Source organism: Leptosomus discolor, chromosome 11 (genome assembly GCF_034619465.1).
Source record: "Leptosomus discolor isolate bLepDis1 chromosome 11, bLepDis1.hap2, whole genome shotgun sequence".
In the NCBI taxonomy this organism is placed as follows: domain Eukaryota; kingdom Metazoa; phylum Chordata; class Aves; order Leptosomiformes; family Leptosomidae; genus Leptosomus; species Leptosomus discolor.
This window is the reverse complement of record NC_141401.1, coordinates 15727915-15755424: the sequence shown is the minus strand read 5'-3', so window position 1 is coordinate 15755424 and position 27510 is coordinate 15727915. Positions and strand designations below refer to the sequence as shown.

At 48.6% G+C, this 27510-nt stretch overlaps 1 protein-coding gene across 2 annotated transcripts; it reads right to left on the bottom strand.

Annotated features, from left to right (window-relative positions):
* Positions 1-396: 396 nt before the first annotated feature.
* EDC3 (enhancer of mRNA decapping 3) lies at positions 397-27308 on the bottom strand. Of its 2 annotated transcripts, none has more exons than XM_086471673.1 (7): positions 27261-27308; positions 23528-23709; positions 21753-22066; positions 14883-15218; positions 5792-5945; positions 4090-4307; positions 397-2961 (listed from the first exon to the last, which is right to left on the bottom strand). In XM_086471673.1, exons 1-7 carry the CDS (start codon positions 27306-27308, stop codon positions 2627-2629), a joined length of 1587 nt encoding a protein of 528 aa, XP_086327799.1. In that variant the 3' UTR covers positions 397-2626. The 2 variants fall into 2 exon arrangements, with proteins under 2 accessions (XP_086327799.1, XP_086327800.1); XM_086471674.1 differs by lacking the exon at positions 27261-27308 and adding an exon at positions 26155-26183.
* Between the last annotated feature and the right edge of the window lie 202 nt (positions 27309-27510).

Below are 27510 nucleotides of genomic sequence, written 5' to 3'. Positions count from 1 at the left end.
CTACAGTTTAACAGCCAAACCCAGAGGGGTAAGAAAAGCCTGCAGCCTGGTTCAAGGAAAGCAGAACTTGTTTGGAAACAGCACGTTCTCTTACTCAGTGTCTTGAGCAAGGGAAGTGAAAACCAGGGGACTAAAGCTAACACTGTACTACAGCAATGACCAAGGGTCGGTGGTCCACCTTTTTAACCCAGCCGCTGCTGGCTCGAGATTAGCTGAAGCCGAAACAGCCCAAGAAACAAGGCAGAGGGAAGCCTCGCATTGGTATTTTAACTAACCTGCCACACCGCTGCCCCTTCCCCGCGCGGCCGAGTCAGCACCACAGCTTGTTAAATGCCACTGCAGTTCTAGCTGAAACAAAGGTCACCTGAGGAATAGGTGCTTCGGCTTTGCCCTCTCGAGGGCAGAGCTCCACCCTGTCACAGCACCCACAAGTCACCGAGCCCCTCCGTGCGAGCGCTAAGGCCACTCGGCGTAAGCCAGCGGATGCGGTTCAGTCGTCCAGCGCTCGGCGAGGAAAGAAGCTCAGGGGAACCAGGGGTCCAGACACTGAGAGGGGCAGAGCCCTTCGTCCTGCTGAGGTAGATACGGCAAGGTGCGGGCAGTTCGGTTTGGCAGCGGAAGAGCCCTCGGGCAGCTGCGGGGGCAAGCCCAGCGCTCACCAGCCTCCTGTCCTACAGGCTGGGTCTTCCCCTCAATCGCTTCTTTTCAACCAGGGAAGTCTCTTCCCTCCTTTGATACACTTGGCCTTTGTTCTAAGCAGATGAAAGGGAAAAAGACAAGTGCCTCATCTGTACATCCTCACCACTCGGAGCCCAAGTGGGTCAATAGGTTTGCCAAGTGGGACTCTACCTGCTCAGCAGAGCACAGCGACAGAGCAGCTACAACAGTAGGTGGCCATTTCCACGTGTCCCTGCGCTTCAGCCTCAGAAGGGATCCAGCTCCCCTGGAGAAAAGGCACCATTTGAAGCTCCCAGCTGCCAGAACAGGGTCCGTGCGAGGTTTAGGTACCTGCAGGAGCTCTGGGGACAGGTAAGGTACCAGAAGAGCAGCAGAGCTTCAAGCACTGCTCATACTCACGGCATTGGGAGCAAGCAGGGAGCCGAGCACCTTTTGGCGAGAGCAGGGCCTCTGCCTTGCTTCTGCCCGGTTCCTCCGAAGGACGGGCTCGCCCTTACAGCCCCTCCTGCGTCGCTCCAGCTTCAGCGCTTCCCTGGGTCAGCCACCGGGCACAAAGCTTTCAGAGGGCAGGCCCAGAGCTGGCCCGCTGGACTCCTGCAGCCAGCTGGCTGATGGTGTCTCAGCTCGTCCCTGGTCTAGGCGCTGCACCAACGCTCCACTGGGCCAACAAAAGGAACGCAGGAAAAGAGAACCCAACGCTTCCTGGCAGCACGTGGGAAGCAAGTGCAGCGCAAGCGCAGTCAGCAGAGCAACCCAGGGCAATTCAGACGAGACCCCCCTGCCGCACCCCTCCAGGAGGGCAGCAGCTCTCGCCACACCGTCTCCTGCAGGTAAACAGGACCTTGTAAGGACCCACATCCTTCCTCAAGCTGGTTCCCAGCACGTGGGTGCACACACACAAGCCCACCCTAACGCAGGCTTCGAGCCCAAAGGGAATGAGCAGATCCACTGACCTGCTGCCCAAACCACACTGAGTAGGAGGGATACTGGAAGCACTGGGGGAACTTGCCCAAACATCACCTGCACCATACACCATGCAACAAAGTCAGAGTGACACTGCCCTGCTTCACTATGCTTTTCCCTGATTCAGCCACTCGCTGTGCCAGAAAGAAGAAAGGAAAAAAAAAAACCCAAACCCCAAACAAAACCACAACTATCCTGGAAAAGTTCTTTTCCAAAACATGCCTCACTCCCACAGACCTGGGCTTCACCCACTAAGCGAACAAACAAAAAGCCAACAGAGTATATAAGCAAGTAAGGCCTAGCTGAGGACATCAGTGTTCCCAGAGTGACCTGAGAGCTTCTGGCTCTTGACACAAGCCTTCCGAAGAGGGAACGCTCTCCTTGAGGGGCTGGAGGGTCCAGGAGGGAGAGCGAGCTACAACTGCCTTCAGGAACATAAAACAGGGGAGGGGGGCGTCAAAAAGAACCACGGAACGAAACCAAATCCTCCCTCCCCGTATGACTGCAACAGAAGGTATTCCTACACAATCCAGGGGTGCTGTTCCCACCAGAACGCCCTTGCTGGGTCAATCCGCCCAGAAGGATGGAAACACATCTCAAATCTCCAAACCACCCGTCACTTGTACCACTTCCACGTACACCCCCTCATTAAACAGCCTCCCGGCCAGGCCTGGGCAGCAGCAGCTGCCTTCACCGGGGACAGACACCATCTTCCTGCGTCTTCCTTCATACAATGGCACAAGAGAATGAAAACAGCTTTGCAGGAACATTTGCTTCCTTCTTTTTTTGTCTTGTTTTAGGATTATTCTTTTTTTTTTTTTTTTTTTTTTTCAATACACAATGTTCCTTCTGGAAGGAAAACTCTTCAGAACTTCACATCCTTAAGGCGTCATGAGTTTACTAGTCAGGATCCACTGGACAGCTTATCTGACAGACCTCCTCCTTCTCTCTTCTCTCCCTTCAGAGCCGTGTGGCTGGATGGGCTCTAAGTGGAGTGCAGGGGGATGACGAATTTGCAGCCGAAAGGCGAGTGGTAGTTTATTCCCACTTCTTGAAAGACCTTCTGGGGAATGCCAATGTCACAGAGGTACACACGCCCTGCCCTCTCGCCCAGGGGCAGGGGCAGGCCCAAGGCCAGCGACCACTTGGCGTCGATGCCTTGCTCCATTTCATTTATCGGAGGGTCTATGCTGAGGACGGGTGCCCGGTTCTGGTTGGCCCAGTCCACAACGGCTTTGTACCAAGGCTGATCTCTCAAAAAGGCATTTTCATGACAATCCAGGCAGTTGATCACTAGGTCAACAGGGGTATCTGGGAGATCTGAAAGAAAACACAAGCACCATTGAGTGCTGAGGACCAACCTGAAACCACGAACTAAGGCTCAGTGCCTCTCCTCCTTGCACTGCCAGCAGGCGTTTCACTTCTGCCTCCAGCACCCACAGTCTCACCGCATACAGTCTGCCCTTACCTGTTGTTACTGCCATCCTTCTGCAAGAGACACTGACACCAAGATTTCAAAGCTCTTTAGCACTCTGGAGAGCATTCAGAGACTCTCAGGTACAAAATCTCATCCTGTGGTCAGCACTCGAGCAGCCCCAGATGCCGCCGCTGAGCTGGCTCACCAGTCCAGGCAGCCCAGGGAAGCAGTGGTGCTCTCTCCATTATAAAAGGACCATTTTATATTCCACAAGCTGAAAAAAAGGCTCCTTTTCTGGAACACGCCAACTACCTCTGCTACGGAGAGACAGCTTGTGTGCTGCACTGCTGAGCTCCGTCGGTCTCACTGCACTCACCTGCTCCGTACCACAGCTGCTGCATCCCCCTTACCTGACGGACCACAAAGCCCTTGGTGCAAAATCTTTTGTAACAGGCAAGTGGCTCAAGCCAGCACCGCACAGCCCCCCCACTGTGCCAAAGCACGAAACACTGCGCAGTGCCCCAACTCCCAGGTTTCTATCTCCCAAGAAGTTTAAGTGAAGCAGGTTTGACGACACTGCTGGCGAAATGACAGAAGCCAGCTTTCTCACAGAAGACGGAGCATCAGTTTATTCTAGGGCATACTGAGAGATCTGAAGTTTGACAGCTGCTGGGACGAGTTCAGCAAAGCTGTCTGCTTGCTTGGAAGCAGCAGCTGGATGCTCATTTACTTGCAGTTTCAATGTGCTGAACAAGGAAGGTCCTTATCCTAAGAGAACGGCTGCTCTGACTCAGATCCATACAGCAGCTCTTCCGTATTTGTTCATACAGGAAACGTCTGCACCAGTACAACTGCTCCACTGTTGAATCTCTCGACGCTCTGCTGTCCCGCCAGCCTCCGACCAGCCACCTGCCTCCGGCGGTGCCACTAGATGGTGCCACCGGCCCAGGCAGGCACTGGGGAGCCGAGCGACACAGGTCTCCTCGAAGCGTGAGGGCGGCAGAGGGCAGATCTGCTCCTCAGTCACTTACCTTTGACGCTGGACACCTGCTGGCCTTGCGTCTTGCTGAAAAGGTTCAGCTCGTTGGTGATGGATTCCAGCATCTTGACAAAGTTGGGGAGGAAAAGGATGACGTGGACGTCGTGGTTGGAGAGGTGCCGTCCGCAGCTGATCCCCTGCGCCCCCTTGACGTGGGGGCCACAGAGCAGGGCTACCGTGGGCCGCTGATGCACGTTCTTCGGGTTCAGCCTGAAACACAGACAACAGCGGACAGTTATAAACCCACCTCTTACCTTCTCCCCGTGCAAGAGAAAAATCAGTAAAATGCAAACTGACAGGTGTTTTGCAAATCTTCCGTTGCCTCCGAAGAAGGAACCCACATCCTTTTGCAGCGCTGACGCTAGAGAGACGCTGTGCTTGCAGGTTCCCCTCAAGACCTCCGTGCACCCGCAGCAGAGAGCACAAGGTCCCAGTCCATCCTGGCTCATCGGGAAGCCAACTTGTACTTTCAAAGCAGGGGACACTTTCACTGCTCATGAAGCAAGCCCGAGTCCGACGCAACTTTGCTTTTAGGAGGCTTTTTTTTTACTCTGCCCCTCTGATTTCAGAAGAAAGCTAACTATACAACCATAAAAATACAGGGTGAGTTACCCCATCAGGAGAGCCACAGTTAAAAAAAGAAAAGTAATATCTAGTCCCTAAGCTGCATCTACTACAAAATAAAGATGATTTATTTAAATGGGCCGCAAGCCATCAAGGGTGGCTTACAGTAGGATTTTCAGCTGATAGGTCAGTGCTGCCCAGTACGTCACCACTTACTGCTCTCAATCAAATGATCAGGTCCTGGTAAAGTACTGCCGAACAAACAGATGGAGACTTAAGGCTTAGCTTCCATTTCAAGAGCAAATAATTTGAAGCAGCTATCAACAACATGAAAATACAAATGCAGTCGTCTGCCCACATCAACAACCACGCTAAGTGCAGGCACAGAGCAGACGTCCTCAAAAGAGTCAGCACACACATTCATACGAAGAACATTACGTGCACTCCAAACCTGCAAGCAAACTGGGCCCTCCAAAAGAGCAGGATATTCTCAGTTTAGGTGTGGATGCCCGAAAGCTAATTCAGCATCACAAAAAGCTAAGCAGCTCTTTGTTTTCACGAGCCAACTTTTGGGTTTATTGATACCATCAAGCGAAGCTCAGTTCCCTGAAAAAATTTCCAGCAAGTGGAGAGAAAAATCACAGTTCTGTCTGTTTTGTCTTTGACTCGAGATACTTCTGCTTCTGGGACACGGGAGCCAAAAAGAAGCCCTTCGTAAGTCATTCATCCAAGACGGTATGTTCAGCCAGCCCTTTTCTGGAGAGACTGGGGAGGGGAAAAAAGCAGTGTGAAAATGGAAACCTACTTTAAGTCTTCCTCCCACTTCAGGAGCCTGAGCCTCATGCTTGTTTCCACGACTTGGAAACAGGCTGATACACGAGCTACCACACAGGTCTGCACGGCGCTGGGACGAGTTTTCTTTCAGAGGCAAGGAAGGCAGAGGCAGCAGCTGCCTCCGGCTGCAGGACCACCAAGGGACTAGCGCACGCGGAGCAGGCACCCACATGACACGGACCTCAAAGGTAACCTCTCAGCGTCTTCACCTCGCCCCCACCTAGCGGAACAAGACCAGCCGAGCTCTGCCTTTAGAGGGGGCAAACCCACAGCAGAGCAAAAGGGAACAGCTTTACCTGTTGGGTCCCCCGAGGAGGCTCAGGGCCATCTGACTCGCACACACTCCTGTCATCTCCAGCCTTCGCTCCAGAGTCAGCCCGTGCTTCTCAGCCACCGAGAGCAGCTTTTTGTGAAGCTCGTAAGACACGCTTGGAACGACCAGCCCGGAGTCTGGGGTTTGAAGAGAGGGGGGGGACACAAAGACAGAAACAGGTATAATCAGCAACTTTTCCAGCATGCTGCAGACTGGTAAGGTTTTATGTAACAGCACGTAGAATAATGACAGTGAAAAGGCTTATTAGCTGTTACCAAGGGCCTGCTTAACCCTTCTGAGACCATCAAATGCACCCAAACCAGTGCCTCATAGTCAGCTTGCTCTGTTTGGGTGAAGCAGAGACAGCTAAAGACAACAACAATAGGTTTCCTCTAAAATTCAGCAGGCAGCTGGCAATTTTAGCAACACATGAGCTGAGAAGGCCTTTTTGACTTAGAGATTGAATATTATGTTCTTTCTTAATGATCTCCAGGCCACCAGTGCTTTAACCCACACCCATGCCCAAACACATGGAAGTGTTCCTAATCACTGTGAAAGTCCAAAGAGCAGCTGTGAACCAGAGTTCCCACAAAAAAAAACAACCTTGGATGCATTATACTTCCTGACATCAGTAGTGACCAGCCCCAAACTTGCAGCCCCTAATCCATATAGCCCAGCAAAACAAGAAGTCCCACATTTACTAGGTAGGTGTCCCCACCACCTGAGCTGTGCCACGCCAGAAGGGCTGGCTTCAGACACAAAAGCTGACTCGCGATACACTGAAGCAGCAGAGAAACAATGTGGCTGAAAGAATAAAGGCTGTAGAAAAATACTTCGTTTTTGACAGCCTGGTCTGTGAGCCAGGAAATGCCCCAGCACGTGGATCAAGGGAAAACAAACAAGAGAGGTTTTGTTAAGTGCTGAGAACAGCGCTTGCAGCAGGCAGCAATACAATCCTGCCCACACACTTCTCCAGCAAGCTTGCCTGGAATCAGCAGTTAAGAGAAACACAAAACTGAGTAACTGTTCTAGCTGATTCTTTCTAATTTCCTTCTCCAAGCAGTCCAAGCTGGCACTGACTTCACAGAAATAAACCCTGCAGTAACATCTGTAACCTCTCCTGGAAATAAATACAGAGGATTCCTGGCCACCAAAAGGCAGCTCGCTCTGAGGGGAGACACAGTGATCTTTGGTGGTGTGTTGAACAGTGGAGGACAAGGCAACTGAAAATAATTACTTATGGTTTACGGAGAGAGAGAGAAGTGCACAATGTGACAGGTGAGAAAACTGGTGCAGCAGCCAGCCCGATATCCCTGCATGCCTTCAGCCACAGAAATCAGCCTCTTTATTCTAACTTTTCTTCAAAATAATTCTGATATCCAAGCCCCTTCGCTCTGTGTTTGAGGATTCACACCTCAAATGGAATGAGAAACACAGGCTATTCTTCCCTTGAAACGTCCTCCTGCAAGGCCTGGATGTCCTTAACTGTCTCCCAGCTAAGGAGCAGCGCAGCTTAATTCCCTCCCCGTATGAGATGGCCACATAGCTGGAGCACAGCTGCCAGAAAGAAAAGCTCCCAGCTCCTTCTGTTCACACCATTCACAAGTGCTGCTCTGAGCTAAACAAACAATCCCAGCAGAGTCCAGCTGAGCAAGGGCTCTGGGAATTTACTGTCAGCTCCCACTCCGGGATGGGCAGATGAGGTGCATGGGTTAAAAAGGCCCAGGACTCAGACCGCTCAAGCACGACACCAAACGACAAGCCAAAGCGTAAACTCGGTCCTTCCATCAGCACACCCTGCTTCTGCGGCAGTCAATAGCCCGCAGCCCTGACTCGCCCCGGCCCTCCCATCAGCCGCCCCGCCTCTGAACGGGGGCGATGGCAGCCCCCCGGGTGCCCGCTGCAGCCCAGCGCTGAGCAGCACGGCGGGGCTTGGACCGCCTGCGCTGGTGGGAAAGTGTCGTGGGAACATGACACGGCCCAGTGAAAACGCTCTGCAGCGGTACGAGCTCAAAGGGGAACAGCCAGAGCGTACACATCCGCTCAGCGAGGAAACCCAACAGTTACTCGCGGTCTCAGGCTCTTTTGCAGACAAAAAACCATAACAAGAACCAGTTGTAACAAGCAAACACCATATTCAAATGAGAAAAGCAGCACATATTTTAATTGTGAGGAATTATTTGCACTGCCATACTTCCTCAGGGCGCCCCAGTCACAAACCACTAAGGCAAGCTGCTGCAGAAATGGCAGTTTTCGTACATCTTGAGGTTTTCAGAGTCAAATCGGAGGTATTCCTGCAAAGTAACAGTAAAATGTGGTGGAGTAGATCCTGCTGAATCCTTCTGGCCTTCATTCCTGAACTGGCCGGCTAGTGCTTTGCAGATCCAGAGGGCCCAAACGCGTTCAAACACTTGACCTCGCATGCTAACCGCCAATTAAGCTTCCTCCGCTAAGTCTTTCATTACATGCAGCACACATGCAAGCATGCACGTTATCAAAGTCATTTCAGACTCCTGATAGCAGCCGCTGAACATTTGGAGTCATAAGCCACTAATAATCCTAAGCCCGTCGCACTAGTCACGCACCTGCCCTGTGTTCACACACCCTCTTAGCCTCCGGAGTCACGCAAGGCTTGGCTCTGCCTCTGCCCCATTCATACTTCTGCTACTTCATCAGGTCTTGTTTTTCAAGCTTGAGGGAGGACTTGGAATGAGTGACCTGAGGTCAGGATCTCTCCCAACAGTCTGCCGGGATGCATCCTCCGCTAACCTACAACAGGGGGCTCCCAAACTGTCCTTTTGCTCCTTCCGAACTGCGGGACCACAAATTCCCCGCTTAAATCTTGCGCAAACTCCCCAAACTAGAAGGGTCAAACAGCTGAGCTCTACTCTGTACCTACCCAATTCAGATGACTGTTGCCAGCACCTTCTCTCTAACCATTTACATCTTTCCCTCAGTCGCTCCCCCCAGACCACGAGCTTTAGTAAACCCGCGTTCGCCACCAGCTTGATGCAACTCGGTGCCCAGTGGGTTAATGCAAAGGGGGTTACTGGGAGGCAGCAGAGCCATGAGATGAACTTGCACTTAGCATGCCAGTGCTACACTTTGTCCTAATTGCTCCCTCTCAGGGGCAGGCTTAAGTGCCAAGAGAACTTCCCTTCTTCACACTCACGCAAGGTCCAACCAGTCAGACTGGCTTATCAAAACCAGGCCAAGGGAGTTAAATAAACTCTGGCAGAAAGCAATCAAGGAGGCGACGTGTAAACCCACAAACAATAACACTACTGCAAGAAAACTGAACTCCTGCCAACTTTAATTATGTTTGGGTTGGACAGTGCATCTTTATTGTTTGGTAATGAAGGCAATAAAATAAATTAGCTCAGGCCTTTTAATATTAAATAAATGTATTTTACAGCTGCCTGGGACAAAAAAAAGGCAGATATAGACTAAACAGTTTTGTGACACGCAGAGTATTGCTGAAGCTTGATTAAACATGAAGTATTCTCCGTTTATGAGGCACACTCTGTCCTGGGCACTACAACTGCAAAGAAGTTCTCTCCTCGAGCTTCACTACGCAATGTTACACACGTACAGGTTTGATTAAAACACCCTATGCCAGCAGAAGGACTGAGCTAACTCTCCAGAAGTTAACAAAACAAGAGTTTTTCCCCAAACAAGCCCAAAGCAATGTTGCTGTCAGAAGTCCAAATGCCTCCCACTCTTGCAGTTGCAGGGAAGAAGAGAGCAGGTCAGTGCGCAAGCCCCATCTTTGCTCTTGGCTATTTCAGCCACTAAAATAAATGCAGGCAAGCTGCAGGAACGGACGAGATGGAACTAGACTTGGGATCTCCTGAAAGCGGCACGTAATGCCATGAACTCTCTCCTTTAGCAATAACTAACTCCAGCTGCCAGAGCCACAGAGCTCACAGTCCCAGACGCAGCCACGTGAAGCGGGTGTAACCCTTGTCCAGTTCAGGCAGATGGGATGTTACTTGCTGTCTTTTGCTGGTTGTAAAGCTGGAGCCACCTGCCTGCAGACTCAGCAAAACGCAGTTACTTGCCCCACAAACACGAATGATTTTCTCCGCAACTTTAAGGGCTACTTTTTTTTTTTAATTCATCATTATTTTTAATTAAGACAATTTCTGCGGGAGTTCTGGCTGACCTTCCAGTGTCAGCCTCTCCCAGCATTAGCGCACAATTCACTCCAGCTGAGCAAAAAAACTGTCTGAGGGACAAAGAGACTTTGCCCCATGACCACTTTGTTTTCTCCTGCGGTCGGATAAAGTGAACTTAATTTGCACTCTACTCAAAGATCCCAGAAACACTTCACACATTCAATATACACAATCGCTGTAAGGCAGTCATCCATAGCCTAAAGAGCTAAAAGCTACAGAGAGTAGAAAAGTCAGTCAAGGACATGGCATGCAAAAAAAAAACCCAGCCATACTGTTGGCATCATCCTCACAGAACAGACTCAGCCTTAGTTTTGCAGCCTGACCCTGGCATGTAAGCTCTGCCTGCTGCATTGATTTACTCCTCAGAGCACCTTGTCTTTTACTATCTCCTTACCATGGGGGGGAAAAAAGGTTTCTTGAAGGACGGGCTTGAAGTCTGGTTAGGGGGAGCACAGAGAAATATTGACACTTAGTGCGATTTTTTGATCACAGACCTGCCTTCACTTGACAAATTCTACAGTAGCTGAGTTTGAAAAATCCCACTTATTTTCCAGAAGAGGCACAGAGATGGAAACAGCGTAGTTTCTACATTAACAGCGTTAACTAGAAGAGAACCTGCTTTGGACAAAGCCTTACTAGTGCACATCATACCTTACCTACGTGGCATACAGCTCTCCTTTTCGCTTGTCTCAGCGTGCTTGTAAGACACCGTCTTGGCAGACCCCACTGCTCAAAAGGGCAGGTGTCGGGTACAAGCCCACTGCATGCACCTGCACCCCTACACCGCGTGGGAGAACGGCAAGTTGAGGTGGTGTGGCACAGGAGAATGTCAGTCCCATCTGCTGCCCACAGTCCAGGCGAGGGAGGTTTTAATCCAGTATAATGGTCATGAACTGGAAGCCATGGTACGTACGTGGTAATGTGCTAGCAGCAACTAAAAGTTAAGAGGAAAGGAGAGATGAACTGCAAAAAGGAACCATTTGGACAGCCTGGTCGGCTTGAGATTATATTACACAGAGTCACTGATGACAAACTGAGATACTCCACCCTACTGCAAACTCCTCTGAGCTCCAACATACCTGCAAAGCCAACGTTCTGCAGTCACTGCTGAAAGACCTGATCCCCAAACGCAGACTGTTTCAAGGCCGATGGCCCACAGAAGGAACAGAGACACCAACGCACATTTAAATTCTCTAGCTGGACAGCTGTGGAGGTAGAAGATGCCAGCTCACTCCTCATATAAGGATCAGCCTTTCCAGGGAGGCGGATTTTTTTTAAAACAGTTGCACTTCCCCTTTCAAGCATTATATAACAGTAAATAAAGAGACAGATCAATAGCAGACAGCCCAAAAGAGTAAAGACTAATTATATATTTGGGAGGGATTAATACGTGCAGCCCCAGGGATGGACTCAGCTCAGCCACAATCAAAGACCTGGTAAGCTCCATTAGCTTCAGATTTTTGTTTTCATTTGGAACAGAGCCCCATCTTCATTCCCTGCTTACTTCCAAAACACATGCTAGCACACCTACTTGACAGCCTGGCTCCATAAAATTAGCTCTCAGAAAAGCATCCTGATGGCCTGAAGTGTTTATCAAGCTTTGCTTACTTCCTACACAAATCGACTTATTTTAGTCAGTAATAAAAACATGGACTGGAGGCCCTGCAGATTAGTCTTTTGGAGAACTGGTATTGGCAGTTTGCTGCTTCTACCGCTGCACAATCCTGGTTATTTCCTAGCTCCGTGGAAACACAGCACAAAAGAGCATGCAAGGATTCACAGACTTCTTCCTCTCCCACAGTGACAAGAGCTGGATATTAGCTTGCTGTCAATCACCAACATCACTTTGTTTGTGCTGTTATAGCAGACAGAATAATCACTGTATCAAGCAGAGCTTTTGCAATACAATCATCTTCAAGATTGGCCTAGGGTAAAAAAAATACAAAGTACTTATCTCTCCTATAACTAGGAAGTGTTTCTTGCAACTAGAGCTCCCCTCAGGAGTCCAGAGAAAACCCTAGAGAGAATTCAAAAGCAGAAAGGGAATTCTTGACATAGATACATCCAAAATCATGGCTTTTAGGGCTATTTGCACTCATGCAATTTCAGCAGCTGCTGCTCTCTGAGCCACTGAGGCAGGCTGTCTACAGCTTCGCATCCTCCTTCCACTTGCTAAACAAAGGATTTTTTTTTGATTTTTTTTTCAAGTGCCAGTCCATCATTACTCCAAGCACTGAATATCCTTCTGTCCCTCGGAGGGCTGACTGGCTACAAAAAGCACTAGACTGAATGCCAGAAACAGCAGGCCAGTTACAACTGTTTACAAGAGCTTTTGCTAGATAGGCATTAGCATTTCCTAAGCAAAAGTAAACTTCCTCAGCGGACATAAAGGAAGTCACCCTCTGTGGGACAAACATCTAGAGAATAGCGCTGGGACACTTTTATCATCATTCACAGGACTGTGAATGTCCCCTGGCTCAGCACAGGCAACAGGGAACTGTAGTTGTCAATACCCTGCCCGTTGTGTGACACGACAGCTTTTCTTCCAGACAAATCCAGAATTCCATAGGGGAGACTAATCACCCAACAGTAGCTAATGAGGCTAGCGAGACCCTGTAACTACAGAGGGGAGTCGTTTACCGCCCTCCCTGTGCAGGCTTGCCAAGAACAGAACCAGAAAACAGCAGGCCTTTCACGGGGCTGCTCCCTGCAGCACACTGCAAACGGGGAGCCAAGGGTTTCCATAGCAAAGGACGACAGAGTTTAGCAAACACGATTTCATTTTCATCCCCTGAATTTACTTGCTGATGCTTGCTGCTTACTGCATGTCAGAGTTTTCCTCCCAGGACCTGTACAGCTAGAATATCGCATTAGCCAGACCTCTCAAACTGGCACCTAACAGTAGGTTTGCTTTTGTTTCAGACTAGATATACATAGAGGCCCTGTGTCCTCTCAAACAAGCCAGCTGGAAGATGAATAGACAAGTAGTAAGTTTAAAAAAAAAAAAACAAAACCAGTAAATCCCACACGAAAATGAAGAAGTGCTTATTCACACAGCACACAGGCAACCAGTGGAGCTTCTTGCCACAGGACATTGTCATGATATTGAAAGCTTGCACGGATTTAAACAGCAATAGGTTAAATTAAGCAGAAGGAAAAAAAAAAAGCCTCATCAAAAGCTGTTAATAGTGAACTACCACTTCTGCTTCGGGAAGTCTTGAAATTGTGAAAGACAAAGCACTCGGGGGGAAAGTTTCACTGCATGTTTATGCTGTTCTTTCACTTTTCCTTAAGTATCCTTGGAAACACAATACTGAGCTGGACGAGTTCGGAGACGATCCAGTATGTTATCATCTCATCTGAGAGCAGAACAGATCAACAGGAAGATGGATGACACAAATGGAAAACTCCGATATCATTGTCTAGCAGAACCATTAACAAAAAATACTTTTCTTTTTTTTTTTAAGATTTGAAAAGCAGAAAATCATTACAAATGAATCAGCCTCCTTCTCTGAAGTATTTCACACCCCAGATGGAGTTTCTGGGCAGAGAAAAAAATGACAGATCAAAGACCTGACCACACTTCCGCTCAATGGCCAGACCACCAGGACATTAGCTATCTCATGTCTCTCTACAAAAAGACCCGAAGTTTGATTTTAGCCTGATGTGGAAAAGAAACGTCCCTGGCATGCCAAAGTTCCTACATTGTTCAAGGGCTAAAAAGCGTGCAAACTGAAGGGAGGACACCACAACTACACCAAAGTTACAGTGAATTTGCACCCAAATGTAGCATTAAGCACATTTGCTATACTTGACAGCACGTGTAGGTATAGAAATAAAAAGACTCCTTACAGTAAAATCCATTTGCGTACCTAAGTAGCTCCTGGTGAAAGCGCCGTTATCTGGTGCTTGACCACAAAACTGCTACTGAACATGAAACGAGAACAATTCCACCCTTCCCCAGAGCCACGGATGAGGAGCTGAATAATCATCCCCTGCATTTCAATTTTAGAAGCACTGCTCCCCTGCAGCCATGCAGCTCACTGATCCACCCCGCGACCTTCACCTCCACCCGAGAGCCTATAGTGGCAGCAAGGCCCAGAACTCGGCCTTGCAGGAGAACATCTGCGCAGCAGCTGGCACCAGCGAGCTCAACTTGCTTCCCCTGTCAACGCACTTGATGAATGCGTCACCTCAAGCATTGGCCTGGTTTTTCTTTCCTTTTACCATTAAGACTTAGGAGAGAAAGACACAGCTTGCTCTGATAAAATGCATGCTCATCCAGCTTTCTGGGGCTCCACAGCAGCAGGGGACAGCAAGTGGCAGGCGAGACCCCACATAAAAAGCCTTTTGTCCAATGAACGCTTGGAATTATCAATGGGAAGAGCCAAAACCGTTTCTTTTCACACCAAGTTGTGCAAAACCATGCAGAAATGCATAACTAACACCCAAGGAGTATAAGGAGCACATGAAATCTCCTGCCTTTTACTGAGAAAACACAAATTACGATGTGCTATCAGGTACTGGAATCCTGAGATCATCCCTCCCTCTCAAGAGCCAGCAGTCAAGTCCACACAGGTTCACCATGCTACTGAAAGCAGAGCAAGGGCTCAAATGGCTCCTATTCAGTTACCACTTTTTTTAATCCAACCATCAGTTCTGTTCCCTACTGCAAAAACACTTACCTTGTTGCCCTATCTGAGTATTTTTCCTCTCGGAAATATTGCAAATAAAGGTTGTATGTAGATACAAGGCACAGATCCAATCTTACGCAAACAAATGCCCTCGCTTGCACCACATTAAGCTGACAGACACCCCTTGGGGAAAACAATCCACCACATGTGCCCCGGAAAAGCAGCCGAATTTGCATCCTTATCAGTAAGGGACGTGGCATACCCGTGCAGAATTCTTTGTTAGCGTTCTGGGGTACGACAATCCTTCTGTAGACTATGGGCTCCGATTCCAAGATGTTCTCGTCGTGCCGATAGCGAGCTGGTTTCTCATTCGGGGTGCCCCGGGAACGAGTGCCGCTCCTCCTCTCATAAGTTTCAATCTCTTCAAACACAGCTGCCTTGTCAAAAAGGGCCAGGTTCCCTTCAAAATCAAAATCTGTGTCTGGGATTTCATCAATGTCGTCCCCAAAGCACTCGTCATCTTTGCTCTTCATTTGCCCGTTTTTCAAGCCACTCTTCTTCGGAGTCACTTGGTTCGGATGACGGCTACTGGATGACCCTAAACAAAAAGAAAAGCCAGTTGAAAGTGTGTCATAAATGGAAAAAGCCACGTTTGCTCACACACTTTCTCAGCAAACTTTATTGTAAGAGAGTGGAGCTCATGCTTGTAGCCACTGCTGCAAGGGAAACTTGCTTCCCAAAGAAGCTGAAGACCTCATCTCTGGCATTACTCACGCTAAGATAAGATAACAGAAAACACAACAACAAGAGCATCAGGAGAGAGACTTTCAGGGACTTTCCACTGGCCAGGTTAGAAAAACAACGTTGATCACAGTAGCAAAATAAGCATTTCCCCAGATCTTATTTATTTCAAGATGGTGTCACATTGGTGATAAGATAATAAGCTAGCCATGACCTAGGACAGTTACAGTTCTCCTCCTATACTGAGCTCATGTTCATGCAGCATGTGGCCCAAGACCTTTGGAACTTCCCTAAATTTTAGGAACTAATGTAGGTGTTTTCTGTCATGAGAGGCTGGCCACCCATTAATGATGTTTAAGGGAGAACTTAACACCCTGAACACAAAGCATTTCTTTTTCCTCGCACTTGCTATCAATTGTACACATTTCTGTACTGATATGAAGCCTATTCCCTTATTCCCATTTCATCATTCTACTTATTCATCAACTTGCATGTTCAAGTATGCTCCTTTCCAATCACGAGTCATTGTGAAAGCCTGATTTCTCTGGAGTGAGACCGATGGAAGTTTCCTCATTGACAGCTTGTGGCTGGAGATCCACAACTGATACAAAACCATGTGCAATTATGAGGCTGACATATCCCTTTACTTGCTTATTTCTTACATTATTATTCAGGTCACCCATACAAACTCAGGTCCAGACAATAATAACCTGTGTGTTACACCTCTTGTTAAATTCCCAATTCCCAATTACTAGGAAATATTTCAGGCCAATTCCAACCATTACAGGTACCGCCTACAGTGTCCAACAGATGGAGTAAAGAGTTATCACGCCAAAACTGCTTGCTCTACCAAAACATTTCTCATAGTTGAAGATGATCACTTTGCAAGTTATTTATACAAATGAGTTTATTGACAGAATCCATTGGATAACACAAAACCAAATTGCCACCAGGTCACCACAATGATGTGCGCTCCGCACATACCTTCTCCACAAACGAAAAAGCAGCATTTTTTGTCTTTGCATGCTATTGCCAATCTGCGAGAGAAGACAGGAAGAATTTCAAGTTATCTAAGGATACTTAGAAAACCTCCCCAAAAGATTTGCAACAGGCACAACCTTCACGGCCTCCTGCAGAGTCACTTGTCACCTCTGTAAATGCAGACAAGTCTAGCTCAGTCTTGACAAATCCCTCCTCCTCCGTGCCTGGAAAGGCTCATTTGCAACCTCAGGCCAGACTGGTGAAGCAGCCGCAAGCTGCCTAACAAACCTGAGCTCTAATTTCCCACATTTCCAAGTGTGAAATCCTTCACTCCACTGACAGGAGTAGCACTTCCCCTAGAAAGCAAAGGACCTTCCTCCTGTCAACTGTTTCCACAGGAGTGTGCACTCATTTCGGGATCAGGACAGGAACCGGCACATTCAGTGTGCTGATTTCAGCCAAGTTAACAAACAGAACTCATCTCTCTCCAGCAAAGTTATTCAGTAGCTCAATTACACAACTTAAACTGCTGCCATTAACTCCTGAACACCTTTATGATTACCTGAAGCCTTCACAGAAAACACTATAAAAACAGACTGGAGCAGAGCACGCTTTCCTGGAAGATACAGGCAGGCTTGCCAGGAGGTCTCAGACTTTGTAAGCTCTGGCATATTCATCTTACAGTGTGATACCGAGTTCACCTAACGCCACGTCTAACTTTTGCCATGCTGAAAGATGACTTGCTGAGGATACGTCCTTGGTTTTATTCTCAATTAGGAATGCACTGTCTCAGCAAAGATTTCCCTTCATTTATTTGTCCCCATATTTTAGAGAGTGTGTCACTTGTGTTTTTTCTAGAGAACTGTGTAAGCGATGAATCTGAAAGCTTTCCCAGCCCCCACAGCAAGGAAGATCTCTGAAACGCTCAGCAGCTCCTTCTCTGGAGCCTGCCTCAAGTACCTGCGCTAAATAAAATAGACCCTAACACCCTAAACCACTCCCTCTCAGCTTCAGTCTCCAATTATTCCACAGTCCAGCAACAACAGAAAAGAGCACAAGAAGTCAGAGTCCAGCATTTTGCACCTTGAAAAGCAGAAGATAAGATCCCAAACCTTCAAGGCTCTGCAGAGTCATCGCTCCCTGTTAAAAACAAAACAAAACAAAAAATGCCCACAACAATCATTTTCCTAGTGTGAGTAGTTTGTCGTTCTGGGCTTTTTCATTTGTTTGTTTTAAATATGGCAACAGTTTGAGTGCTCAAGTTATACCAGTTTAAAAAGAGTTTTGCTCAGGCATCTCTAGCAAGCACTGAAGAGACTGGAAGAATCAACTTTCCCCAGCTTTATCACTTGGCCTAACGAACGATGTTAGCTTTTCGCTTTCTCCTCCAACACCATTATACCATTACAGCTACGGCACCGCTGCGTTAAATAAGATATCTTAAAGGGCCTCTGCGAAGTTACGACAGCTAACAGCGGAGTCTCTCGCAGCAACGCAGCTCCCCTGCTACTGGATTTACTCCAACCTCCCTGCCTCGTGAAAATCACTGACCGCAGCACAAAGCCACTCACCTCTTCAAACCAGCAGTATCAGTACAACAGCCAGCAGGGAATATTTATTCTGCACGTACTGGAGCAACTGAAACCAGCAGTGCAGTGCTGTGCGGTCAGCGTTACCGCACTCTGACAACACTCTCTATTTATAGAGCGTCTACTTAGAACAATTTGAAATGACTACTAACTACAGCAGGTAGGTCATTTTCAGACACAGTGATTTTCAAGCCACTGGAGAGGTCAAGGAGTTTTTATCAACAAGTAGGTGAGAACAGACTACTGCAATACACCTTTTGCCAAGCAGCCACTGAAGGACAGATAGCAGAATTCAAGGATTGCCGGTGACAAAACATGATTGGGGACAGAGGGAAGGGTAAGGCTTTCTGGCAAGGAGAATTCCAGTACGCAACTGTGACCAGTCATTTACATGCATAGCTTTGAGAGAAAGCGTGAGCTTTTTACTGACACACGCAACTTTCACTCTCCGCTCTGGAGAAAGGATTCCCAAACGAAAGCTGACACATAAACCACTCCAAAGTTGTACACGGCTCGGTACGGAGCTAGCAACGGCTGCTACCCACACGAGACTCGTGTCCGACGCTGCTGCTGTTGGCCGCACGAGGAATGAAGCCCCAGACCAACACAACAGGCCAAGCTCTCCAAACGTTCACGAGCTCCAGGTCAAAGCAATAGCCAAGGGACTCTCGGAGAGCAGATGAATAAGCTCGAGCCTGCACTGAATACAACGGCAAAACAAGCCTGCTGCTTCTGTCAATGTCAAGTGTTACAGCAACTCAGTCCGTTCCCGTTACCCAACAAGAGTTTTTACACTCTTTGCCAGATTCTTCTGCAAACAACTCCACGCTACCCTCAGCTGACCTGGAAAGCAAAATGTGGGGAGGAGAGAGGCACCGCCATGCTGTGGAGCCAGGGGACAGAAGCAGCTGATGTGAGCAGTGTGTAAACGCTGACGGAATAAAAAGCTGCGCTAGAAAAGCTGTGAGAACAATGGCTGGAAAGCTCCCCGAGCTCCCCTGCAGACACAATGAATGGGAGCCAAGACCGTACCTCATCAAAACGAGACGTGCCGGCATTGTGGTGGGCAGCTCTCTAATCCACACCGATGGATGCCAGCTCTGAATACTGCTGACCCACGCACCCGGCTGTCTTTTCACAGGCTGCGTTAACAACCTCCTAACACAAGTTCACAGAACAGGGCAGAGGCCTCCAACGAACTTGGAGCAAAGTGATGCGGTGTTCCTCTTAAAGCATCGCCATCTAGACTGGCAGCTGATCCCATCCAGGGAAAAGAGGAGAAGCACCTAAAAAGAGGGCAAGGGGAGGGAAGGGAAGACTCAGGCAGGCGAATCTGAGCTAAGGCTATCAGGAGAAGCGTCCACTGCCTTCCAGGGCACTAGGGTGACCCACCAGACCAGGCCGTTGCCTGAAGGCCGCTATTCACAGCTACACGTGCTTCCACAGCCCGATCCAAGCAGCTACAGAAAGCCAGACCTTCTAGTCCGGCTCCTTTCGGATTGCAACTTCCAGCACCTCCGAGCTGCGTGTGTATGCGCGGAGCTTGTTAAGGAGAACAGCACATGGCTCCACATCAAGTTGGCAGCTTGACACCGTACAGAAAGGCGCCTCTCTCGCAAGATAAACAATACTTCCCAGGCTTTTTTTGTTTCTTAGGGAAAAAAACCTTCCATGTATAGCATACAAGCAAACGTAGCGAGCTGGCCGCCTTCCTGCGAAACCCCTGGGGGGGCTTTTGCCACCAGCCTTGGCATGAACAAGCCCGGTGCCAGAGCGGCACAGAAGCCATTGTTGTGAAACCTGCGTTGGTATTTGTTGTTTATTGATTCCTGTCACACAAGTACTCCAAAGAGGGAACTTTGTCCCTGACTTAGCACGCTATAGGGCAACGAGAGGTCAACTTTCAGCTGTACTAAATGCCGTGTGACTTAAGTTCCACAGGACATCTCAGCCCATGCTTCCCCAGACGCCTGTACCCACCACCTCCACAGAGCCAGCACCCCTTCTGTCCCCCTCTCGAGATTCACGCACCATTTGCCCTACTCTCCACACACACACATTTTAGAGGGCAAGAGTTCACTCCTCTGCCTCATTTATTCCCAACTGAATCCAAGCTAACAACAATCTACATCTAGCACCTTGCTCAACTTGTTTCCAAGTCTGTAAAAGAACATCTGACCTGCTGTTGTGCTTATGCAAAACCGATGCAAGGTGTTTGTGGGCTGAAGTGGTTTGAAGTACTCACTGCTCACCCCAGACCCACCAGACACTGGCAAAACAGCGAAGTAATCCTCCTCCAGCCAGCCAGAACAAAGCAAAGCAGAAGTTATTTTAGACATTTAGGTAGCTGACGCTGAAGTCTGAAAAAGTTTTTCTAAAAACTACCAAAGTAACATACCCAAACAACTACCTGGAATTTAGGAAGAGTCAGGGAATCAAAAAAAAAAAAAAAAAAAAAAAGAACCTTAAAGGAATGACAGCTCTCTTCCTACAGCAAGCACTATGCAGCATTTAGGTCTGGGGAGAAGTAAAACTCAAAGCCAGACAGGCTTGAAGCTGGTTAGGTCACCAAGGAGTGCATGCCTCCCCCTTCGCATCATCCTGGCCTTCCTCCTCCCATCAACCCCGTTGGGCAACCATTTAAATAAAGAAGTGAATATCAGGAGAGTCATAAGCCTTTCAGAAAATAATACAGCTGGGGGGGGGGACCGAGAAAGACTTCCAGAGGTCCAGGAATTTCTCCACAAAAATACAGCCTTTGATCTCCCCGTTTAACTGGCCTGGCCCACCTTGGGCTTTGTTGTTTTTCTAAACACAAAAGCAAAGGGAAAAAAATGAAGTCATGGAAATGCACTGGGTACATACTGATGCTTCAACAATTAAGTCATGGAAATATGCTGGATATATACTGACATTTTAATAATTGCATGATGAAGATCTGGAAAGGAGCATAGCCCAGGGGGCTTTGAGAAGAACAGAACATTGCCACTTGTGGCACAGCGTGCGAGCTGGCTGAAGATTTTACGAAGAGAAATAAAAATAACGGGTGCTTGACTTTGAGATGCGCTGATTGCATCTTTACATCATCCTCATTAGAGCCTCTTAATTTGTATTTTTAACAACACAGCAAATAACATTTGTAGTTACTTCTAGGGTGATGTCGTAATAGGTTATGATTAAAGAGGCTTTAAGCAGAAAAACGTTGCAATACTGCCATTTGTTTCCAGTTCCTTTCAGAGGAAAAATGGAGGGTGGCAATTGGGCAGTTTTCAGAAAGGGAAGAGAGCAGGAATGAGGAAATCATTGTAACCGGCATTATTCACCTCTACATTTTCTATATTTGATGCTGGTGAAGCAGAATAATACACAGGGTGGGACAGGGAATATCTCCACTAATTAAACTTGAATATTCGCTTTAACAAAAAAATTGCTAAAAGAACTATTTGCTTTTTACATAAATAGGCATCGACCACACTTCTCTCAGAAAAGCTGCAGTAAAGACGACACCGGTATGTTGCTCTTTGCATACTCAAGATTATGGATGAGATTGTATCATCAACTAATCATAACAGATTTAAAGATAAGTGCCAGACATTTGGAAGAGCTGTACTTCTAATATTTTTGAGGCACAGCCTGTGAAGTCTTTCTCCTCACTATTTAACTCCCTCTTCTCCAGACCTTCAGGTGGCAATCCAAGCATAAAAGCAAACAATCAAAAGTTTCCAGCCCCGTTTGAAATGTTCTTGCTGAAGAAGGGAAGGTGTTGTGGTGGCAGCTCAGGTAGGCAAAAAGGAAAGTGGCAGCAGAACTCGTGTACTCACAGGAGTTGTGTCTACGACGGAAACCTTTGGACTGAGTCAACGTCTCCACATGTCGATCCATGTAGCTCTTGGAGCACTGCTGCTGTGGAGAGATGATAATATCCTGATTCTTCATGTCCGTTCTCCTCGGGATATTCTGCGGGGCACTGCTGGAGATGGGCTTCTTTAACACTTTCCCAGTGCCATTCTGACTGGGACCCACTTGGCATCCGACGCCGGGGGTGCCCAGTTCTGTTTGCTGCAGATCCCCACATTGTCTGCTGTCCCCCGGCCCTGGGATCTCCAGAATTTTCAACTCAGTAATGTCACCTGCCCTAAAAACAGGCAAAGAAAACCAAACATTTATGAATTTAGCATTTGCAAAAAGCAACCCCTAAAGAAAAATGTGCAACACCGTACAGCGTTTTTTTTTCTAATGCCATCATCGACAGAAACAAGCAAAAACCCAGGATTTTAAGACTCAAACACACAGGGTATTTCCACAGACACCAAAATACTAAACTGAAATTATATGAATCTTCCAAATAACTAGAGTATTTCTATACTGCACCTGGATTTTGTTTGAAAAGTTCTGTTCCTAGCTGAAACAGCAATCAGTCAAGCAGAAAATGGAAACAACAGGCACAGACCTTTGCAGAAACCTGCATTAATTTAACAGTTTCTAGATAATACAATTAATCTCACCCTTGAGGCTACTATTACTTCTAATCCATTTCTAGAGAAAGTTACCCTTAGATTAGCGCAATTCACGCTCAGACAAGGATGGTCCTTCCCGTTTCCTCAGAAAAGGGATAAAGAAAACAAATGTAGCACTGGGCGCGAGCCAAAACGAAACAAAGAAGTGGTTACAAAGACCTCCATCTGCACTGATTGCAAGAAGTAAATCAGAAATTAGGGTCTTTATTTTAAACTTAATAAGTATTTGTCCAACTGGGCTATAAAAATAGCAAGAGCTTGCTACAGACTTCCACTTATCTCCCGGAAGAATACTGTCATTGTCTTTCTCTCTCTTCAAAATCCAAGAAACAAAAAAAAAAAATTAAAGAGTACTGACTCCAGGGAATCAATCTTATTTAAAAATCAGTGACTCTGAGTCTTAACTATCATAATATGCCAGCTAACAGGAAAATGTCCAGTGACAAGTGACTCTTATTTACTCTTGTTAAGCACAGTGCTACCAGGAGCTGGTGGGGAAGAACTCCTGAGAGCGACGATGCTGCCGCATCGATTCAGCTTTTTGGTTCAAAACTCTCTCCTGACCACACAGAGGAAAGAACAGGGCAAGAGACAGAGGGGATGGAGTTGGATTTAATAACTGTACTTCATTTAATTGTATCGGGGCAACAATTTTAATTGATCTACCACTCTGTTTTCTCTTCTGTCACACTTTAATTAAATATAGAACACGTGCTGAGGGCAAAGCTTCACGAGAGCACGTCAGCCTCCTCAGCTTACCCAAAAACCCAACAGAATGTATACACACAATACACATAAATACCTATATACACACACACACACACACACAGAGTCTCACCCACCAACATCCTCCAAGTGTAACCTATGCCCCTTCTAACACAAGAATCAGAAAGCCAGAAAATCATCCCCTGCACATAAACGAACAGAAACACGAGAGGCACATCTCATCCAAAGACACACCGTAGCAGGAGGGAGATTTAAGGCAGAGTACTCATTTCTGGGGAAAACCAAACCAAAACATCCAAACCACCACGGACCCTGCCTGGCAAAAGGCAGGAGGAAAAAGGAAAGACACTAACCTGAAGGTGACTTCTGGCACGAGGCACTTGACCCCATTATGGAAGGGCCGCGTCAGGGAAATGGTCTGGCCGACCTGATCCACGGCAGACACTCGTCCTTGGTAGACTCCCAAGCTTTCTCCACAATTAATTGACACGATGCTCCCGAGCCAGTCCGTAGCCATATTTCTGGCACACAGTTGCTGTAAAGAGACACAGGCCTGGCTGTAACAAGATGCAGAAAGTGACAACCTGAATCAGCATCAACTGCATCCCCCAGCCCAGAACCCTGGCTCCCACCCAGGCTCCAGCTTTGTCAGCTTCTCTCCTCTTTGTGGGGTGGAAATAACAGCCATCCAGACACCAACGACCACAGCGAGCGTGTAAATCCCCGCATGGGGCTTTGCCTATATGATGGTTTGTACTGCAGATCACTGTTTGCATCATCAAAGAAATCATTTTGTAATTGAATTAAAGACTGACAGCTTCCAACAGCAATATTTAGTGTTTAGTCCTGTCTTCGGACATTCTCCCTGTAATTTCAAACAGGGAATTCACCTTCACTTCCCTTTTTAACATTCTGGTATGCAAACACGGGGGCAGAACAGCTTTTGGGAGTACTCAGCAGTGAGAAGATGGATCTCTGCGCACACGCATGAAAAGCAACACCTTGAAGGGAACAGACAGAAACAGAGGGGGGAAAAACACAACAATGCTGGAGTCCGGGACAAAACCCTTCCTGCTCTCCAGAGCCAGGAGTCTTGGTATTACTGCCACAATTAGATAAACGAAAAAACCCCACACTCCAGCACCAAGTTCTACCAGAATACAGGGGGAAACATGCACTTTGTTGAGTCAGACGTTCAGTCCCACGTAATTCCCTCCGTTTTGATGCTTGACTGAACATGTATCAACACACTTTGAAGCAGCTAAGCACATCTTTTGATCTGAGATTTCTTCCTCCAGACAAAGAACACAGGAATATGACAGGCTTACCAGCATCACAGCAGCCTGAAAGAGCTGACAAGCTCATAAATGAAAATGACTACTGTATATATTTGCTTTTCATGCTGTAATCAACAGTAAGAGGGAAAATGCTCCATATTTACTGTAAGGAACACAAAGACACAAAGCAGAGGAGATAATCCAAGAAGATTAATTAATGCCAAATACATTTCTCTGAGTCATTTTCATTCTCTTCAAGCCCTTCCTGTCCTGAGCTTCTTGGAAAAAGACACAAGGGGGAAAAAAAACCACACTGGAAATAGCTAGGATGCATGCATGCTCCCAGAAAAACTGCGCTTCCCCCAACTTTCAGGGGACTGAAAACAAGGGGTGCTTCAAAGGGAAGCAAACAATAAATTTAGTCACTAAGCTGTAAAGTCATCAGGACCAGCCTCCTCTCTTTCCTGGTTTATGTGTTTATATTAACCCTGATAACAACGTCTGGATTCCAAGATGACGGCTTACAAAAAGCACTTTCAAAACACAGATAACACATCCCTGAGTATCCTCAGTAAAAGAAGTTTCATTCCCTTTCCTGATTTTTGTATCTCTTCTTAAAAACAAGGGAAAGAGTTCAGTACACATCACCATCTGACAAGGATCCTTTTCAAAAATAAGAGCCTCCTTTTACCAAGGAGGTAAAAGAATTTTCTACCAGAAAAAAAATTAAAATCTACATTTGTGTGCAAATATAAACTAATCCAAGGGAAACTTCAAGGATCTCATTCTAATACTTTGTGGGCAAATCTTGCAGAAGAGGGAATGAACAACATGTGCAGCGAATTGAATTACTTATTCCATCACACATGAGAAACATGAGTGCATTTGGTTGTTTATATACACCTGGAAAGCCAACCCCCCTGTCCCACTGTCTGTCTTGTATTCCACGGTTTTGGTCACACAGTTCACAGATCTCTTACATTCCCCCACACCTTCTATTTCAAGTGTGTGTTACTGGTATGCCGGCCATTCTTGCAAGTTTTAAGAGAAAGCCAAGCCACAGAGCTTACTCAAACACGCACGCAGCACTTTGATAAACAGCGCTTGTGAGCAGTAACTTAGTAGGTGACGAGTCAACAGCTTTGCACACCAGGCACTGCTGCTTGAGACGAAAGATGCCACCAGGCACGTTCTCGCTAGCTGAAAGGTGAGTTAGCGCTGCGGTGGCCTCGCTCGTTTCCGAGAAAAGCAGCCACCGAGCCAACCCGCTCCGGACCTGAAAGACAAGCTGGCGTGGGACACACGCTCCCAGCAGAGCTCGTCTCCCCGGGCTGCATCAGGGCGTGCTGCCTCTAGCCCGGTCCCCGCAGGGAAACACGCCCCCCCCCCAGGGAAACACGGGGCCCCCGCAGCCCGCGCCTGCGGAGACCCCCGCAAGAGGCGGCCTGCTGAGGCCTGCAGCCCTGGGAAGGGCGGCGCCAGCCCAGTCTCCACAGCCCTCCCACTCCCCAGCCGCTCCCCCAGCCCCGGCCTCCCCCCGCGACGGCCCCGGGCAGGCCGGGCAGGGCCTGGCGCCACCGCCGCGCCCCGCGGGAGGACCGAGCGAGGCCCAGCCCCTACCGAAGGCCCCGGCTCTTCCCGGACCGCTCCCGCCGGACCCCTGGGGGTGAGGGGACGGTGACGGGGGGGCGCCCCCGCCTCACCTGCACCCGCCGCTCGCTGCCCGCCTCACCCGCGGCCTCTCCGCCTCGCCGACGCTCGGCGCTTCCGTCACTTCCTGCCCCGCGCCCCGCCTGGGAGCGGCGCTCAAGCCACCGGCGGGACGACCATAGAGAGGAGCGGAGGAGCTGCGGCTTGGCACGTGCGCAGTAGCGCAGCGCTCCGGCGCGGCGAGACGCCCGCTGCGCTCTACGCATGCGCGGCGGAAACCCGCCGCGGCGTGTGCGGCGCCGAGCACCGCGCGCGCATGCGCGGTAGGGGCCCGGGAGCGAGCCCGCCATGGCGGCAGCCCCAGTGCAGCCCTGCTGCGCCTCAGGCGCCCTGTCTGGAGTCCCACGCGGTGTCTGTCACACCTCCGTCACTTCTGTGGCCTCTGCCACGCCTCTGGCACCGCCGTCACGCATCCGCCATCCCAAACCCGCCATCTCCACCCACCGCTGTGGTACTGTTACGTGTCCGCCACAGCGCCGTCATCTCCATCTCCCCTCTGGCACCGCTGCCGCATAGCCCCCCTCACCTCCCTGGCCTCCGTCATGTCTCCACCACCTCCATCACACCTCTATCGCCTCTGTGACCTCTGCCACCCCTACATTGCTCCTGTCACACGTCCTCCATCACAAATCCGTCACCCCCCTCCCACCCTCATTGCCTCCATCACGTCTGTATCGCTGCTGCCATACATTCTCTGTCATGGTTTCTTCTCCCAAGTAACAACCGATAGGACAAGAGGAAAAAGCCTCAAGTTGCGCCAGGGGAGGTTTAGATTGGACATTAGGAAAAATTTCTTCATGGAAAGGGTTGTCAAGCTCTGGAACGGGCTGCCCAGGGGCATGGTGGAGTCACCCTCCCTGAAGGTGTTTAAAAGACCTGTAGACGTGGTGCTTCAGGATGTGGTTTAGTCGCAGGTTTGGCAGAGCTGGGGTAACGGTTGGACTTGGTAATCTTAAAGGTCTTTTCCAACCTAAATGATTCTACGATTCTATGTCTCCATCACCACTGCCAAATGCTCTCCATTACCTCTGTCACACCTGCATCCCCGCTGTGACCACCATCACCTCCGCCACACCTCCATCACCTCCCTCCGACTCACCGACGGAGGCGCAGATGCATTCATCTCCCACTTTCTCCTCAGCTCCATTAAAAACAGCTTTTCCCCCCTCCGGAGCGAGAGGCTGTTTTGCTCATTACACGGAGGAAGGAGCGGGTGGGGTGCTGGAGGCATGCGCCAGCTGACCTTCCCGAGCTAAACAGCAGGCTGTTAAAAACAAGATCATTACAATGGAGCTGGTTAACAATGATGTGAAGGTGAGCAAGGTCACCGTGGGAGGAAGGCTCCTCTT